The sequence below is a fragment of the Arachis duranensis genome, chromosome 10 (assembly GCF_000817695.3).
Source record: "Arachis duranensis cultivar V14167 chromosome 10, aradu.V14167.gnm2.J7QH, whole genome shotgun sequence".
NCBI lineage: Eukaryota > Viridiplantae > Streptophyta > Magnoliopsida > Fabales > Fabaceae > Arachis > Arachis duranensis.
In genome coordinates this window covers 7,859,617-7,878,177 of record NC_029781.3, presented here as the reverse complement: position 1 = coordinate 7,878,177, position 18,561 = coordinate 7,859,617, and the positions used below count along the sequence as shown (strand labels likewise).

Below are 18,561 nucleotides of genomic sequence, written 5' to 3'. Positions count from 1 at the left end.
TTTTAACCAAATTTAATCTAATATGGTGTAACTATAAACTATTGATGCCATTCATATTATTCATTATTGCCATGCTTTGTCTCATACATGCATAACCATTGGTCCACTGCATCCGGTAAGCTTATACATCCATACATTATCCATACATAAATGATTAAAATATTTAAAATAATTATTATATTTATTTAATAAAATTAAAAAATTATAATTTTTTGTATNAAATTTAAAAATAAAAAATCTAAAAATACGTATAAAAAATAATTTTGTAATAATTTAATTATTTTATTTGTAAAAATTTTTGTTTATTAAAGTGTAAAAAATAAGATTAAAATGAGTAGGATTAAGAAATATAAAAAATTTAATATTATAAAAAAATTTATATAAAGACTAATTTGATCAATTTTTAAATTAAGAATAAAAACAATTTATATGTGTATTTTCAAGAATTAATTTTATTATAAATAAATTTATGACATATCAAATGACACGTGTCATACTAAGTGTTACTAACTTGATACGTCAACCAATTATCTTAAGATACGTGAGATTAACCCACTACGTCATCATGTCACGTTGTCACATGGCATTTATTAACGTAACACATTATCATTTAATAGACGGAATGACCAATTTGACCTATATATTTTTTTTAAGGACTAATATGACTAAAAAAATCATTTAAAGACCAATTTAAAAAATAAATAATCTAAAAAACGAATTTCACTGTTAACCCATAATCATTCTTTTCTATTTGTCTCACATACGATCATCAAGTTCTTTTCGTCTCTTGCATTAACAAATTTCAAAATTTAAATTTTGAATTGGAAATTAATTGTCTTTTTATCATTTATCTATCTTATTGATACCAAAAATAATTTCTTTTGTCTTCATCTATTTTTTTTGGATGAACAGCTTAATTAAGTTTTTTTTTGAAAAAATAACTTAAACAATAAATGTTTATATTAAAAATAGGTTATAAATAAGTTATTTTGTGTTTGAGTTTTTAATTCTAAAAATATTTTTTTTAAGAAAAAATGTGATAAACAACTTTTTTATTATGAGAGAAGTAATTTTTTTAATTTCTCAATAAATAGATTCTTAGAAACCTATAATTTAATTTTAAAAATTACACCAAACATTAATACTACTATTTTTATATGTCAAAACTCAATAAAATTGCTTTTAAAACTTTTCAAAGGGACCATTTGTGCCTTTTATTCCTTATTATTTTTTTTTATATTTAATATGCAAATTTTACAGAAATTATTTTCTATATGGAAACATGGGTGGTGTATTGGCCCGATATGGGTGAGAGGGGTGTTTTGCGGGAGGATGGTGTCAGGGACAACACGCGGGGGCGTGATGGCTGAGCACGGTCAGCCACGTGGCGAAACCCTGGCAACACGCCGGGGGCGTGATGAACTGGCGAGAAGACAGCTGCCTGGCAACACGGGGGGGGCGAGAAGCTGTGTATTCCGTGAAGCTTGTTGAGTTCCGAGGTGTGCAGCTTCACGGGGGGGCGTGTAGCAGGCCTGCCTGCATGCAGGGAACACCCCCTCCCCGGTAACCAGCGCCCATCTCCCCTATATATTCATGTTCTTCCTCCATTGAAGAACAGAGAGTGTGCCATCAAAACTTGAAGCAAGATAGGAAAAAAAAAGGCAGTGTGAGCCGTGTGTTTGAGTGAGTGTGAGTGTTAAAATAGAATGTGGGTAGTTTGAATAATAGAAGTGGAAGTGAAGGTGTAATCAGTTGGGGTACTTATAAAAAAAACTGTAGAAATATAAAAAAATGGTACGTAATTATGCGGCGCCTGAAGATCATATTATCAACTATTTGGAGCATCCAATTTATGTAAGTTGATAAAATTTAATTTTTTATATGCTGAAGTTTTTTAAATATTGTTGTTGTTGTTAATATTTTATAAATTTAAAGAAAAAGGCCCATTTTATTTTATATTTTATGACTATGTTAGAAAAAATTTGAATCTGTAAAATATAATTATATTTTTTTTGTATGTAAATTTTTTTAGTATTATCGTATATTTTTTTTTCTGATTTTTGAATATATAAATTTTGTTATCATTATTAATGAAAGTAATGCATAAATAATAAATATTTGAAGTTTTTAAGATAAAATAATTTTCGGTATTTTTAAAAGATTAATAAGAATAAATAGATACATACATTGTATGAAGAATCGGCTCTGTGCACTTTCATTGAAAAAATATGAATGGAGGAGATACGTATTTTGACAAATAAATAAATAAATGATATTAAAAATATTATTTATTTATGTAAAAAAAAAGAATTATATATATATATATATTTATTTATTATAAAAAATGCTTGACAGTAAACAAAAAAAATATGTAGCTTAGTGAATAAAACTATTTACAAATATTTATTTATTTATTTTAATTCAATAATATGTATAACCTATTTAAACTAACATTTTTTTAATGCAGCCTAACAGAAATTTGATGGTGCGTAAATTGGATCCGCCACAGACGTGGAATCCGATGGTGGAAAACTACCTACGCGCTACGGGATTTTACCACGTCTCTAAAATTGGGGTAATACGTGGATTTCACCCGCTATTAGCTGCTCTGGTCGAAAGGTGGAGGCCAGAGACTCACACCTTCATGTTGCCGGTGGCTGAGGTTACAGTGACATTTGAAGATGTTGCTTATATATTTGGCCTACCCATTGACGGTGAGGCTGTGAGTGGATGGACAGATAGTAGTGGTGACTTCGTGCAAAACCAGAGCCACGCGATATTCGGTCGAGAGCCAGAAGTCAGTAGTTCTTCAAAATCCTATATAAAGCTGGGTTGGGTAAGACGTGTCAGAGACGCGGAGCCGTTAGACACTGAGGATTCTGTGAGGCGATATGTCAGATGTCATATCTTCTGTTTGTTGGGGTCGACATTATTCACGGATAAGTCGACCGCATACGCCCACGCGAAGTATCTACCACTGCTTCGAGATTTCGACCGGATCCATACTTATAGTTGGGGGTCAGCATGTCTTGCACATCTTTATAGGGCATTGTGCCGTGCATCACGGTTTGATACGAAGGAGGTGGATGGACCTCTTAATTTGTTGTTTGTTTGGGCTTGGGAACGAATGCCTTGTATTGCGCCTGTACTGAGGAACACCCTTCCACCCGCTGAGATACCAGTTGCAAAGAGGTAATAATTATTATTTTAGTCATGTGTTATATTCACGATGTATGTTTGATTAAGGGTTACATATGTAAATTTTTCCAATGAATTATGTTTCAAGTGGAGTCATTCGGCGCGCACCACAGCGTGGTCATCGAACACCGTAGTGACATTTAGGCATCATATAGACTATATGCAGGAGGTAAACATTTATGGTTCTTGTGAATTCTATTTCCAAATATTAACGTTACGCTTCTGCAAACGAATTATGATTGGCAGTTTGAGTGGCGGTCGTACGCCGGATTGGTCATACCCGACGATCTACACGGACACCTTGATGTGTGTGACACCGTTGCTCCATTGTTGTCGTTTGAGTGCATCGAATGGCACCCTGTGGACCGAGTGATGCGTCAGTTTGGGTATGCACAACCTCCCCCGCAAGAAGCAAGGGAGATTCCAGTAGACCTGCATTGCATGGCTCTTCGCGGAGTACAGCTTCATGACTGGACAGTTATTCATGGGGCATGGATAGGAGAGTGGGACAACAGGCAAAACACTCGGCGGCGGGATCTACACCCCCTTCCGACTTGGGATTTTAGTCCGACCGCGGAGTATCGGGATTGGTACGTGCGCTCATATGGGCATCTGCTGAGATTGTCGGGGTACGTTCCTCAGGATCCACAGCCACCTGGACCACAGCCACCTGCCCCACAGGAGTTCGTTCCTCAGCAGCCACAGCCACATCAGCATGCAGTCTTTGAACCGTTTCCATATTATGTACCACAGCCACCGGAGCACAGTCATGGTAGTCACCACTCTCAGGGCAGCCACCAACATCAGGGCAGCCACCACTCTCAGGGCAGCCACCACCATCAGGGCAGCCACCACCCTTAGGGCAGCCACCACTCTCAGCAGCCTATGCTTACGATTCCTTCCGGTCATGATTGGTTTGAGTTCTCTGTTGGTGGTCACGGAGATCAGCAGCAACAGAATTGGGCCAATGCTAGTTTGGGTGGTTGGTCAGATTTTAGCGCCATGCATTCGCCGTCGCCGTCGGCCGCTCCACATAGGGCATCAGTAGGTGCGAGCCATGGTTTGCAGGGTCATGGTAACGACCCCTCATCAGCGACTGCGTCATGTGACAGTGGTTTCCTTCGGCGGGATTACACAGTTGTTGATGACTACAACCCAGGTGCATCAGCTCCGACAGAGGCAGGTGGGTCCTCTACTCCGGCAGAGGCAGGTGGGTCGGTTGATCCGGCAGAGGAAGGTGGTTTGGCAGCTCTAGGTCACCCGTATGACCTACGGACAGAGCGAAATCTACCTGATAGGTATACTCCGTCGCGGTTCGGTCAGGGCATCATGGGTAAGGGACAGCATTGGATGGCTGGAAAGAAGTGAGATTGGATTTAGGGTTTTTAGATTTAATTGTAACAATTAAGCTAATGTAATTCGTATGTTCAGTATGTTGACCTATGTAAAACGTAGTTAACGTTTCCTATGTTTACTTCACGAAAGCAGAAAATGATAATATCAAAAATACAAATATGACTAGTATGAAATTTAAAAATACAAAGACGACTTGTATGAAATTTAAAAATACTAACACGACTAGTTTGAAGTTTAAAAATTCAAACACGACTGCTAAACAATTTAAAGATACAAACACCACTACTAAGAAATTTAAAAATAAACACAAGACTGATAAGAAATTTAAAAATACAAACACAACTACCAGGAAATTTAAAAATAAACACACGACTACTAAGAAATTTAAAAATACAAACACGAAAAAAATAAACGTCATTCACCCCCACCACTCGGTCCAGCACGCTGAGGACATCGACTCCGACTATGACCCTGAGCACCACAGAGACGGCATACCCGAGGACCACGCATGTCGCGTGAATCCATCTCGTTCAAGTACCGGGTCAATTTGGGGCGACCTTTCGATGTTCGTCTCAAGGCGGGATTAGCGACCAATGTGGGTCCCTCATATGCGGGCCATGTCTCGGGATCACCTAACGGTGTAAACTCAAATTTATATACCTTACGAATCTCTGTCATCTTGTACACGTCATGCACATACAGCTGCCAATCGAGACGCTGGTTAGCACAACAAGCAATAACATGGCGACAAGGTAGTCATTCTACCTGAAAGTGCCCGCAGTCACAAGTCCGTCGCGCAAGGTCAACAACTGACACCTTCCCGCTAGCCATGTCGCGCACCTCAAACACCTCATTTCGTCTATCAAACCGGTGCACTACTATATTCCCAGCCTGTTTCATATTTGCCTCTATCCGCTGTTGTGCAAATACGGAGTAAGTAAACCCAGCCCGCCTGCGTTTGTGAGCCTCGGCACTCTTCCGTGTAAAAAGTTCATTTAACCGATAATATGTTGCTCGGACCAACGCCAGCACAAGTAGATTACGGGCACCCTTCAACACTGAGTTAATGCACTCGACAAGGTTGGTCGTCATATGGCCCCATCGATGCCCCTCGTCGAATGCCAACACCCAATGTCTGAGTCCAATGGCATCGCACCACCTGGCATATGCCTCGCCTCGCTCTTCCAGCCTCTTATAGTTGATGTTGTACTCCTCCACCGTTCTTGAATACCCAATGTTGACAACAAGCTTCTGCAAGTGAGGGACTTTGAATGCTCTTAGGAAGTTGCTGCCGATGTGCCTTATACAAAACATCCACCATGCTCTTGGAGGTTGCCAGTCATCTCCGGAACGATTTACTGCTGCCCGAATTGCCTCATGCCGATTTGAAATCATACCCACACCGTCTTTTCTGACAACATGCATTCGCAGATTTCTGAGAAAGAAGTGCCACACATCAGCTGTCTCCCCTTCCACCAGCGCAAAAGCTATAGGCACAATGTTCTGGTTCCCATCTTGTGCAACAGCGACCAGGAGTGTTCCTTTGTATTTTTCGTATAAGTGTGTGCCGTCCACCTGAACTAGAGGCTTGCAATGCCTAAATGCCCTAACGCATGGATTGAAGCTCCAAAATACGCGATGAAGTATTTTTACACCTTGTGCCTCCTCATTCCCGTTGTACAGTGGGCGTGTTTCTATTTGCACAACTGACCCAGGTATCTTCTGAACCATGACCGAGAGCCACCATGGCAAGGCTTGGTACGAATCCTCCCAACCACCAAAAACCTTCGCTATGGACTTCTGCTTTGCCAACCAAGCCTTTCGGTAACTGATGGTATAGTTGAACCTTGACTGGACTTCCGCTATTATAGATTTCACCTTGATTGACGGGTCAGTCTCGACTAACGGCATTATACTATCAGCAACGGTATCCGAGTCCAACTTGGAATGATCCTGTGAAATCGCTCCCATTGTGCACGTGTGCCTTCCATTGTATCTGCGTATCTCCCAACAATCTTTTTTCCGTATCAAGCTGGCTCGGATAAGCCAATCGCACCCACGCCCATACATCTTGCATTTTGCATAGAAGGTCTGTGGCTCAGACTCATACACATCGTAGTCAACTCCTCTAACGATAGTGTATCTTCTAATTGCAGCAACCACCGACTTCCTGGAACTGTATTCCATTACAATCCGGAACTCTCCGTCCTCAGGATCAGCAACGCCTATAGAAAGCGGAAAATCATCGTTCACTAATCATTCCAAACGTATCAATTACCAAAAACGTATTATTCATGCATGACGTACCTATGTTTGCATATTCCGGAAATTCCGGTGCATGCATGGCGTCGAGATCCAACTCACGCATGAATGGTGGCACGTCCATCGGTTGACTGCTCGAGGGATGAAGCACTATATTCTCCGTTGCTGTCTCAACTCCCACATCACCATCCTCGTCTTCATCGCCGGCTTCGTAAGTGGCTTCGAAGTCCTCTTCACTGTCACTATTCATTCCCTCGTACACTGCAGCTCTATCATCCTCTATATCTAAAACATTTTGAATCCCTTCCGTCTCTACGCTTTCAAACTCAACATATAGCTCAATCTGTGGCTGTCGCATCTGAGTCTGCCGGTAAATTTGAAACATATTCTGCATACTCCCTTCGTTAGTGATTGGCATGGTGTCAAACTGTATTAGACCACCAAAAACTACAACTGGATTCCGGTACAAAATTCTGCTCACTCTCATTAACGTACCGTTCTGAAGCTCCATTAACGTCATGGTGCATGGAACCGCAAACGAAAATGGATTCTGACAGACAAACCTCATGCCCTCACGAGTATTGCGTATTATTTCACCGTTGCGATACACCACCAAGTTTGCGGTACCCTCCATTGCACTCCCAACACTCACAAAACACTCAAAGAACACTCACATACTCTTCCTCAAATGAAAATGCAGCCCAGCACTGCCTATATATAGATGAGAGCATTCACCACGCCTGCCCCGTGCTGCCCGTCACAGCCAATCAAATGTCGCCACGTGTCAGCACGCCCCTGCGTGCTGAGTCAGCACGCCTCCCACGTGCTAGGGCCAACTCAGCACGCCCCCCCGTGCTGAGTCAACACGCCCCCGGCGTGATTCTGCCACGTCAGCACGCCCCCCCGTGCTGAGTCAACACGCCCCCGGCGTGTTTCGAGCTCCGGCCAACAACGTAACGCCACGTCTCTTCACGTCCCCTGCGTGTAGCAGGCAACACGCCCCCTGCGTGTTGACCTTGTATTACAGACGTCCATAACACAGTAATACACATGGTTCTCCCATTACTAGCCAAATCACCATCAGCTTTTCCATAAGCAAATTCTTGAGCCCAAATTTTACCGTTTTAAAGTTTAAATTTTGAATTCAAAGATGATTTTATTTCTATATATTTCTTTCCATTATCCTCAAACTTTATTTTTTTTCCCTCTCTTGCATTTTCTCCTCAGCTGCACAAGCGCTTCTTCAACATGGTGGCATATCTCGGAATCAAGAACACGAACACGGTACTCTTACCCTTCGTTTGAATTCTTAATGCACCAATTAAATCAAACGAAATACATGTAATGAAGCTCTTAAGATTTTGATTCCATATTTGGAGGTGATAAAGCCTAACCCTTCAAAAAGTTTAAGCCCTTTAACAAATTCGCTAGTTCACTTGCGATATCTCGGATCTTAGTTATTTTTTTAGTTCCTCTACTTTTTTCTGTTTCAACTTTTAACTACACTTGATGTTGTTTGCATAGGAAGATAGCAACAAAAGAGGATTCGATTGACAATGAAGTTTATGGAGGCGACATGCACACCACGACGATGATGGTAATCTTCATTTATCATCTAATGAGATTGCATTATGGAAAATGACATTTGTCTCATTTGCTTGGATATCTTCCACCAAAGAAAAATTTCTCATGAATTATCCCCTTTGTTACATTTTGTTTTTGTCAGGACCCGGCCCACAACCTAGCCTAGATCCAAGAAAGCTGGATATCCAAACGGAAACCCGACCCAGCATTCAACAGAAGGCTTCCCTCTCCATGTTGCAAAGTGCAAACATGAGCTCGACCAAACCCTAATTCACTTTCTCATTCATCACTCACATTATCTACTCTCATCACTCATCACTTTTGTATTCTCCTTCTCCCACACACTCAAGACTCACACAGCGTCCACCATTCACAATTCCTCAATCTCCTGCCGTCCGCGATTAACTGCGGCTGGAACTCCGCCGTCCTCATTTCACCGCGCCTCGAGCTCCGCCGTGCACGATTCACTGCGCCTCAAGCTCCGTTGTCTCTCCGTCTTGAGGATCACCGCCTTCGTCTGACCAGCGTCGCAGCCGACCCGCCGTCCTGTTCTCCGAGCTCTGTGGTTTCGCCGTCCTCTTCTATAGCCCTCTCCTTCGTGGTACCATTTTCTGCTTCTGTATTTTTTTTTTTTCATGTAAACCTGACAATAGTTCTTCAGAGAGTGCTGAAATTTGCATAGAAGGAAAAGAAGAAAAAAAAAACCAAAAGTTAGTTTTCCATAGAAAAGGAATCCTTGCCATTTCATCTTCTGTTTCCTTCTTCCTTGAATATTGCAGTTGTTAAGACAGTATAATAATTATTAGATTAATGACACCATCAGAATTTAAAAGTCTGGTTTGAAGAAAAATTTTCTGCTCTAAGGGAAGGGAAAAGGAAAATTGTGAATGCAATGGAAAAAAAAGTAACTATATATTAATAGATTTGATAATTTATGTCCAGATCAACGCTGCAAAACCTATCACAGGAAAAATGGCAAATGAAGAAGTGAAGCATCTCGAAGACTGCTCTGTTTCCAAGTAATTAAGCCCCATCTCATCTTTTCTGTTATGTGACATTTCTCTTTGTTTTTGATACAATGATCACATTTTGGTGTTTTCTCATGTTTTCAATATTTAGAGAAACCTCTCTTAACAGATATCTAGTGTGTGTGAGAAAGTTGTGCTCAGATTTCATAGTCTACTAATGGTCGAGTAGAGGGACTGTTATTGGAAATGACATTAGTAACCCATTTGTTTATTACCTTGGTGATTAAAATGGTAAAAACTTTTTATGTTTCTTGTCCCTAACTCCCTATTACTCCCACTCTTGTGACATAAGGGAATAAACTTTTCTGGTCCACCAAGGATAACTAGCAACGCAATAAATAATGAAATGTTGACAATTCTTCAAGGAACTAATGCCTAGGAACACTAAGAGTATAGGGTAGACTGAAGCTTCAGTTAGAGTTGTATGTTAGAGTGGCATTCACATAAAAATCTAAAGGTGATGGAGTGGGGTTCTACACGTTGTCTGGGGGTTAAGGTGTTCAAAAAATTTCCTTGATATTACTATGTCATTTAGTAGGGGGTTTTAAATATCATTAGGCATGCAATCTTATTACTTGTTATGCCATTTAGATTGAAATGCTTTTATTCATAGTTTACAGTAAGACACTTCGGTACCATTTGATTCATGTAACCAACTTCGTTTAGCATGAAAAGACTTTGATTTTTTTGTTTATGATTACACCATACTATCAAATTGATGCATACTGAACTTGCCAATGCAGTGTCAAAAATATGAATAGCTATATTTTCTGATGAAGTTGGGGTTTAATTCAAATCACAATGCTCGTTGTCATGTTCACTCTATTTCTGTGGATTTGCATCAATCCGCTGAAACAACTACTTAGAGGAATACTTTTGGGGCCATTGATGATTCTTCACTGCTGCAATGGCATTTTTATCCCCTTGGTTACTCCCTAACTGATTCCAATCTCCTTTCTATATATCTCTTTGCTTTGTAGTTGTTAGGTGATTCCATGAGCAACCATGAATTGTAGTGAGGCTGGTACCTTGGTGCATCTTCTAAATGGTTTTAGTCTCACTGTTCCCTAGTATAGAAAGATTATCAATAATATTCCTCTTTTTGGCAAAGTTTCTTTTGTTCACTCGTTACTGTTTGGTTTTCTAGATTTTCTGCATGCATCTTTCGAAAATATTTATTCAAAAATGTTACTGAAATGGAATGTTTTAAGTGCATTGGGCACTTGGGTATTCTCAGTGGCAGGAGCTCTGCTGGCGATTCCGGTGGGGATAAAGCGCAAATCTCTGGCACCCCTTGTATTCTTTGGCACTACTGGTACTATGCTGGATATTATTATGGGAATTAGTGCTTGCGAAAGGGAACATGCGGAGCGCCAAATGAAGTTGATAGAAGCTCAAAGAGCTGCAACCGACACTTCTTTGGTGGAGGCAAACACGGATTCATAGTCAGTATATATCTTTCTAAGTTGTCAAATTTGTTTGGTTTATTGTAACAAACCAAATGCACTTCGCTGGTGGTCCATGGTCAAATGTTCTAATTGATGCTTTTGGAATTTTACCTTTAAGATATGTAAATTAAAGCAGGTTAATAAGAAAGCATTTCTTTGCCCATTTATAAATTGCATAAATGTTTGGTTTTCTTTTACCAGTATTAGATAATGGTAATGGAAAAACGACCTTATTGGATTCTTTGTAAACTCAGTGAGGCGAACGATTAAGCGTAGCAGTATACATTTATTTTATAAAGGGTCATCTTTTTAGACTTAATGACGATTTGAGTTCATAGATATGAGCTGGTTCCAGTTGCATAATATAATTCCAAACCCATCATCCTTATTTAAGTTGAGAGCAACAAGGATTTCAAATTTGAGAATAATTGAACCATAACTATACCGTCACATCCAGAATACTGTATCTTAATATTCAAAGACATTACATTGCGAAGAAGGGAGCCATTGCAGAGATGAATCTTGTGCTCCAAGAGGTTTTGTGCTTTTTGTTGTACAAGAGAAGAGGAAATGGATCTCCGTATACTATTTTCACCAAATTTTTTTAATTATGCATAGTTTCTAATAATTTATTTTAGATAAATCGCATAGCATAAGAAAATAGGGACAAATCATATATGAAAATTCAACATGAAAGAATCCACATTCTGAAATAAGTACATTATTAATTAACTATGTAAGTAAAGCATCCAAACTTAATTCTAAAATGGTGATTGCTATAGTGTTTAAAATTGTTTGTCTAACTTAGAAAAAGTTTAAAAATTAATATTTAAATTTAAAAGTATAAAAGTAAATAATGATTAAATATTTAAAATTTATTATAAAAAATAAGTTAGACAAAAGTTAAGTATCAAATTATAGACACCATAAAATTCGCTTTCTAAAATATACGGAAGGTAAATCAATGATATTCTATATGCAATCCTAAGAAATGTAGTTCAAAAAGTATTACAATAATGTTGCAAGTACCCTTAATTATACGCAATTAGCTAATTAAAATTGGAATAATACCAACCTTTTAGACTGAAAGACGTATCATAGGTAATTTTAAAAGCAGGATCCTAAAAATGAGCTAAATCCATAAGGCGAGACTTAATATATATGATGAAGAATTCCTGAAGATGTATCAAAAGTGCATAAATTGTAGTGATTTATCAATCACATGTTTCAAGTTTTATTGATAGTAGATAAATTTCTGGCATGATTATAGGCAGAACTAGATGTGAATACAGAGGTGTGACCGAATCCGAACAAAATTCATGCTTGTAATTTTACTATTCTTATCTTTCATTTAATTATAATTTATATTTTAAAATGATGTGAAAAATACAAGTCCTTATTAGTATTTAAAATCTATTTGCAAGCTCTTGAAAAATATTAGTACAAATCTATTTATGATTTATTTAATCTAACATATGTTTATTGAATTTATCATTACTTTTATATATTCAATCTATCTCCTCTTAAATATTTTGTATTTTTTTTATGAATAAATGTGATATGTAGTTAAGAAGTTATTTTCATAATTTTAAAGCCAAAAGACAGAATTACAGTCTTGTCATATTCAAAAATTTGATTACTAGAAAAAATTATATTATACTGACTTAAATTAGTAACGAAATTAATTATTTGTGTCTGTGATAGCACATGATTAAATGTCAATGCAAAATTATATAAATTAAATTCTTTCACTTTTTAGAAGTTTTTTTCCACAATCACATATTTAATTATTTATCAACAAATTATATGATTTTTTTTAGATATCCAAGTTATTTTTATATATTAAAAACGATATGCTTCAAAAAAATGTTTGTGTAAATAATTGTATTAAAAAAATTATTATATTAAACTAATACTCAATAGACACAAGAAAAAAACTTATACTCAATAAAAGTGATTGTTTAAGAATGTTACAATATGATTTTTATTTAAAAAAATTACTAAATCGTAAATATTATTTTTATTCTCGATATCAATATATAATTACCACGTCAACATCTTAATTAACAGTGTTAATACTTAAGAGTATAATTGAATTATATTGAAATATTATGGTCAAAATTAAACATATTAAATATTAAAATTATTTTTAAAATTTTTTAAAATATTAAAAACAAAAAATATACTTTATCATAATATAAAAAAATAACACATATACATTACACTCGCAGAACTTTTTGTGGACAATGGGGGCATAATTCCCCAAACATTTTGTAAAATATTTAGTAATAGTATTATATATAACATAACAAGCTCATTCCACTAAAGTATTATGTAATAATTTAAGGACTTTTTTTTATATAAATAAATATATGAAAAACTTTATTTTCAAAAATACGCATATATTGAAATATTGTCTGAAATACGTATGACCAACTCAAGAGCGTTGCCCACGAAATAGAGTTATCCATCGACTTATCTCGGCACCCACAAAATGAAAGGGATAGCTGCACGCTCCAATTCACCTGCGACAAGCAAACACAAAATGGGGGGACAGCCATTTAGTGGCTGCCATCCACGAAATGGAAAAACCAAGGGCGACGGACACGAATTGGTGCACTTCTTGTGTACCGCCCATGAATTGGGATTATAATTTGCTTATATAATGTGTGTCTGGATTACAGTTCATAAACGGAAGTTTGCATAAAATTGATTTTGCAAATTTGATTGTTGATAAAAAGTAAGTTTGTAATAAAGTGATTTATGTTTGGTAATTTTTGTATCAAAATGGATTATATTAAAATAAATGTTGTTTGGTTTATACCGTTCAAAACCACTTTTAGATAAAAAATTACTAAAATAGACATCAATTTAAATAATTTTTTTATATTATCCTATCATTTTAATTAATTTAGATATTTAAATAGATCTTATTACTTTTTTAAGTATTAACGTAAAAATGTTACTTTAGTATTTTTTTTACATCGTACTCTTACTCTAATACTCTTAGTAATCTTATTCTTAATATTAATTTGGAATCCAACTTGGAATCCAACGTTTATGATAAACATAAATCACTTTAACACAAACTTACTTTTTATCAAAATCAAATTTGCAAAATCAATTTTATGTAAATTACCGTTTATAAACTGTAATCCAAACACACATTATATAGGCAAATTATGGTCCCAATTCGTGGCGGTGCACTAGAAGTGCACCAATTCGTGTCCGCCGCCCCTGATTTTTCCATTTCGTGGATGGCAGCCACTAAATGGATGTCCCCTCATTTCGTGTCTGCCCCAGGTGAATTGGAGCCTGCAGCTGTCCCCTCCATTTCGTGGGCGCCGAGAGTGAGTTAATGGGCAACTCCATTTTGTGGGCGATGCCCTTGAGTTGGTCATACGACAATATTTCAATCCATGCGTATTCCTGGAATAAAGTTTTTCATATGTTTATTTATATAAAAAAGCCACAATTTAAGTGTACATGTGTTTAACTCTTCACACATTCATTTAATACTTATTTTAATTCGAATTCGGCTATGGAGCCAATTGAATATTTGTACAATGTGTATAATAGGTTATTTATTTAACTCAATATGAGTTAAAAAATAAATATTCAGAGTAACATACTACTAATTTCTTAAATATATTACATTCATACTATCCAGAATAACCATCCAGATACCAGGGATAATAAACATCTGATATCCAACTGAATCGAACATCCCTAAACCCCATTATACATATTATACAGATACTCCATTGCTCCATATACTTTCTCTTTTAATTCAACATGATGGACTATTGGACTACCTGAAAAAGATCATCATAATCATAATCATTACAATAACTGATTTAATAATCATTATTAAAAATTTTAAATCACTTAAAATTTGAAAAGTAGCCTTTTAAGATATTTTATAATAGGAAAAACTACCAAAAATACCTATGAAGTTTACGAACGCTGACAAAAGTACCCATAAACTAAGGAAATTAACGCTGTACCCATGAAAGATGGATTCCGTATGACAAAAGTATCCAAATCCTAAATTTTTGTTGATTTTTTAATAAAATTCCTAAACTACCCTACATTCAACCTCAACTCACTTTTTCAACCTTTCATAACCCAATCTGTACCAACCCTTGCCATGGAGTCCGAAACTACTCCAAAAACAAACCAGACCGAAATCAATGGTAGTGGTGGTAGTGGTGGAGGATTGGACCTCAACCGATTCACTCATAAGTTTACAATCCATACCCAGACCAAATCAATCAAACACAAAAAATTACTCAACATATAAAAATTTTCAAATTCATTCATCCAATTTCAATTCACTTTAGCAAAATTAGAAGTAGAAACAGCCATCAACCATAAAAACCAACAAATCTATTCATCAAATTTGAAATTTATTTCAGCAAAAATCAGAAATAGAAGTAGCCATGAACCTGATCTTCTATAAATCAATCTCAATCTTCATAAAAAATAGAAGTAGATTTAAAAAAAATAGAACAATATCATTTTAGTAGTAACTAAATCAATTTCTGAAAAGAAGAAAAATAAAATAAAAATGTTTAAAAAAAGAAATACCTTTTCTTCGCCGACTGTAACATTGTCAATGGCAGAACCTCCATCCACAACGCCACCTCCCTTTCTTCTTTGATTTCTCTTTACCGAACCCTCTTCCTGCATGCAAGAGCATCACGACCACTCTCTCTTCTCAAGCGTGTGACGATGGTATTCTCCTCTGCTGGGTCAGGCGCGCCACAATGACATTCTCCTCGGCTGCAACAGGTGCGCCACGGCGATATTCTCCTCAGGTTGGGTCACAAGCGCGCGATGAAGATGTTGTAGTCACCTTAAGAGTGAAAGGGAGAAGACTCTGTGAGGGTTTTTGAGAGAGGGATAAGTGAGGTGAGAGGAAGAAGTGAGAAGAGAGGGAGTGACGGGTAGAATGGGGTAAGGGTGGGGTAGTTTGGAAATTTTATTAAAAAATCAATAAAAATTTAGGATTTGGATACTTTTGTCATACGAAATCCATCTTTCATGGGTACAGCATTAATTTCCTTAGTTTATGGGTACTTTTGTCCGCGTTTGTAAACTTCATGGGTACTTTTGGTAGTTTTTTCAATTTAAAAATATATTTAAACCTCTGACCTCTTCAAAATTTGGACATATCGATTCCTGAATCTAATTTGTCCAATTTTAAAAACTTTCTTACGTGTGCATCCATATCAATTACAACGGGAGTCACGTTTAATTTTTCTGTTGAGTCTGACAGACCCAAGTAAACATGAAAGATCAATATGTCTAAGTTTTGAAAAGGTCAGAGAGTTAAATGTATTTTCAAATCCTCAAAAACTTAAATGTTTGTGGATCAAAAAGTCAATGACCTATTTGTCCTTTTCTCTTACAATAATTTATTTATTGTGGTATTTATAAAATTTTGTTTTTATATAATATTATTATGTATTTTACTATTTTTGATATTAAAATTTTTGGCCCCTCAAACGAATTTCTCAAGCTCCACCACTATATATACTCTAAACTCCATTCTCCTGTGCAAGGTGTCTTAAAAAGTCCATGTATGCACTATTATAACAATAGTTTATGTTTATGCATTCTTTCTTCCTTTGCAAGGCATGTCTCAGCTTTTATCTTTTATACTGCTATACTGGAACAGGGTGGAACGTTTTATTCAATAAAAGAAAATTTCATAGCAACTCGAAAATCAAATTCCTCGCTGTTTTCATTGCACCTAAAACTACATTTATTTAATTTTTTTAAAAGAAAAAAAATTCAAGACACGTGATAATGATGTCCTACTAAATTCGATCTCACTTCTGGAAAGGAAACTTGCAACAGAAATAATCAAATAATCAACATTAGAAAGCAGCATCATCCATTGAGGAAATTAATTGGTACAATTGATAAAAGTTTTGAAGGCAATTACTCATGTATCATCCGGAAATTAGAGAATAAATTACATTTTTTATATTATCACATAAAAATCTAATTGTACACGTATTTAATATGTGAAATAAATATTCTATATATTTTATTTAAATATAAAAAATCATATTTGAATTAAATTTTAGATAATTAACTTATTCCAGAGGATATTCATTGCGTACTTCATGAACTAAAAGCTTATTTTATCAAAACTTTAAGTACGTGTCGAATTAGTTAAACGTAACAGGTCAAAGACTAATTCGTCGTGGATCTGAGCTCTATTTAAAGGTCTACCGCTGGCCAATAGGTTGATGCATGCACAATGCGGGATTCGTCGCGGATCAATGGGTTGCTATAGGCACAAGACAAGATTCGAACCTCCGACACTTGCTTAAGCGGACGAGTGAGCTGACCACTCAACCAATTCAAGTTGGTTATAATTATTTCATATGTTAAAAGTATACAAAATAGACCTATTATATAATAATAATATATGATAGAAAATTATCTTCTAGTTTTGAAAAATACCGAAACAATTACCAAGTTTAAAATACATGCGAAAAACGCAATTAAGAAAAATGAGAATTCATTTGATATATAATTTATAAATAGTTTAATAAATATTTACTAAATTTGGAGAAATGTCCTAACTTTAATAGATATAAAATTGCATCCGCCTAAATGTTTCTTTGATAAAAAGAAATAAAAGAGGCATCGAATACAGAAAGCAGAAAATAAGTGTTTTATGTTTGTCTATCCCAATCAGGATCAGCATCAAAAAATATATATTTGATAATGATAGATAACGTAGGAATCAAGTCCTACAAAATAGAAGAGCTATACTTGAAGAAACATGGTGCAAGACACACATCACATCTAGCACATCTAACTAAGGAACCCTATCAATTTTAGGTTCTAAAATGAAAGAGACAGTTATATTGTACTTTGCAATTGGAATAATAAAAAGAGGGAGGGAAAAAGTTAAAGTTTGTAGGATCAAATGTGGCCGAGTCTGATTCTTGAAACAAAAGCTTACATTACCCACCTCTGCCACCCTTGTCTTTTAAGCTAAAACTCATACCAAATGGTAAACACTCTCTTCCACTGACACCAAAACCTCTTTTCTTCCCCAATCATTCTTCTGTGTTTTTTCCCTCTTCATTCAGAGGTATACTACTCAGTAGTATCTGAGTTCCTTCTACACTGGAACGGTGCCACCAAAAACAAAAATGGGTTCAGTCCAGACACCAATAGGGATGAGAAATTCTGCAATATTAGAAACTTCATGTGGATTCTTGTTGCAGGAACTGCAGGCAAGAGCCTCCTTCACACTCATTTCACACATTGAATGTCTTGAATCTTCTGTCACATTCCATTATTCATGTTATTTTTCCTCGATTTTGAATGACTTTAGATAATATGGGACGAAGTCGGAGAAGACAAATTCGAGAGGGAGAAGGTTCTGCTGGATTTGGAGCAAGAGTGCCTCGAGGTCTACAGACGAAAAGTCGACAAAGCAAATATATCCAGAGCACATCTGCACCAAGAATTGGCCGAGGCCGAGGCTGAATTTACACACCTTTTGTTGTCTCTTGGTGAAAGATCTCTACCTGGACGGGTACCTATTCCACTTAGCTTTCTCCAGTTAGTATACATAAACAATTAGAACTAGAAATCATAACAAGCAAATTAGACCATTTTCATATATCTTGAAGTAAAGTGAGCCAATTAGT

The 18,561-nt window shown here is 36.3% G+C and overlaps 3 protein-coding genes across 3 annotated transcripts in view; 2 read left to right on the top strand and 1 right to left on the bottom strand.

Annotated features, from left to right (window-relative positions):
- Window positions 1-4,968: 4,968 nt before the first annotated feature.
- LOC107468879 (uncharacterized) lies at window positions 4,969-7,450 on the bottom strand. The gene is made up of 3 exons (XM_021133852.1): window positions 6,862-7,450; window positions 5,320-6,806; window positions 4,969-5,271 (listed from the first exon to the last, which is right to left on the bottom strand). Exons 1-3 carry the CDS (start codon window positions 7,448-7,450, stop codon window positions 4,969-4,971), a joined length of 2,379 nt encoding a protein of 792 aa, XP_020989511.1.
- Window positions 7,451-8,659: 1,209 nt separating this feature from the next.
- On the top strand, window positions 8,660-11,056 carry LOC107468888 (uncharacterized). Its single transcript, XM_016088269.3, has 3 exons — window positions 8,660-9,001; window positions 9,343-9,419; window positions 10,640-11,056. The coding sequence occupies exons 2-3, from the start codon at window positions 9,373-9,375 to the stop codon at window positions 10,872-10,874; spliced, it is 282 nt and encodes a 93-aa protein (XP_015943755.1). The 5' UTR covers window positions 8,660-9,001; window positions 9,343-9,372; the 3' UTR covers window positions 10,875-11,056.
- A 6,752-nt stretch (window positions 11,057-17,808) lies between these two features.
- Window positions 17,809-18,561, top strand: part of LOC107468891 (65-kDa microtubule-associated protein 8) — a 4,516-nt gene continuing 3,763 nt past the window's right edge. Inside the window, exons 1-2 of the mRNA XM_016088272.3 lie at window positions 17,809-18,141; window positions 18,243-18,446. Of these exons, the coding sequence (XP_015943758.1) occupies window positions 18,058-18,141; window positions 18,243-18,446 (288 nt within the window). The 5' untranslated portion in view covers window positions 17,809-18,057. The remainder of the gene's footprint in view (window positions 18,142-18,242; window positions 18,447-18,561) is intronic.

What these genes read in the sequence shown, in the direction of transcription:
- LOC107468888 (XM_016088269.3), top strand. Translation starts at nt 9,373, where the DNA reads ATGGCAAATGAAGAAGTGAAGCATCTCGAAGACTGCTCTGTTTCCAA. An exon ending in GAAGACTGCTCTGTTTCCAA is followed by an intron (nt 9,420 to 10,639) that starts GTAATTAAGCCC and finishes GAATGTTTTAAG; the next exon opens with TGCATTGGGCACTTGGGTAT.
- LOC107468879 (XM_021133852.1), bottom strand. Translation starts at nt 7,450, where the DNA reads ATGGAGGGTACCGCAAACTTGGTGGTGTATCGCAACGGTGAAATAATA. An exon ending in TCCGGAATATGCAAACATAG is followed by an intron (nt 6,807 to 6,861) that starts GTACGTCATGCA and finishes TGGAATGATTAG; the next exon opens with TGAACGATGATTTTCCGCTT. An exon ending in GTGACTGCGGGCACTTTCAG is followed by an intron (nt 5,272 to 5,319) that starts GTAGAATGACTA and finishes TGTGCTAACCAG; the next exon opens with CGTCTCGATTGGCAGCTGTA.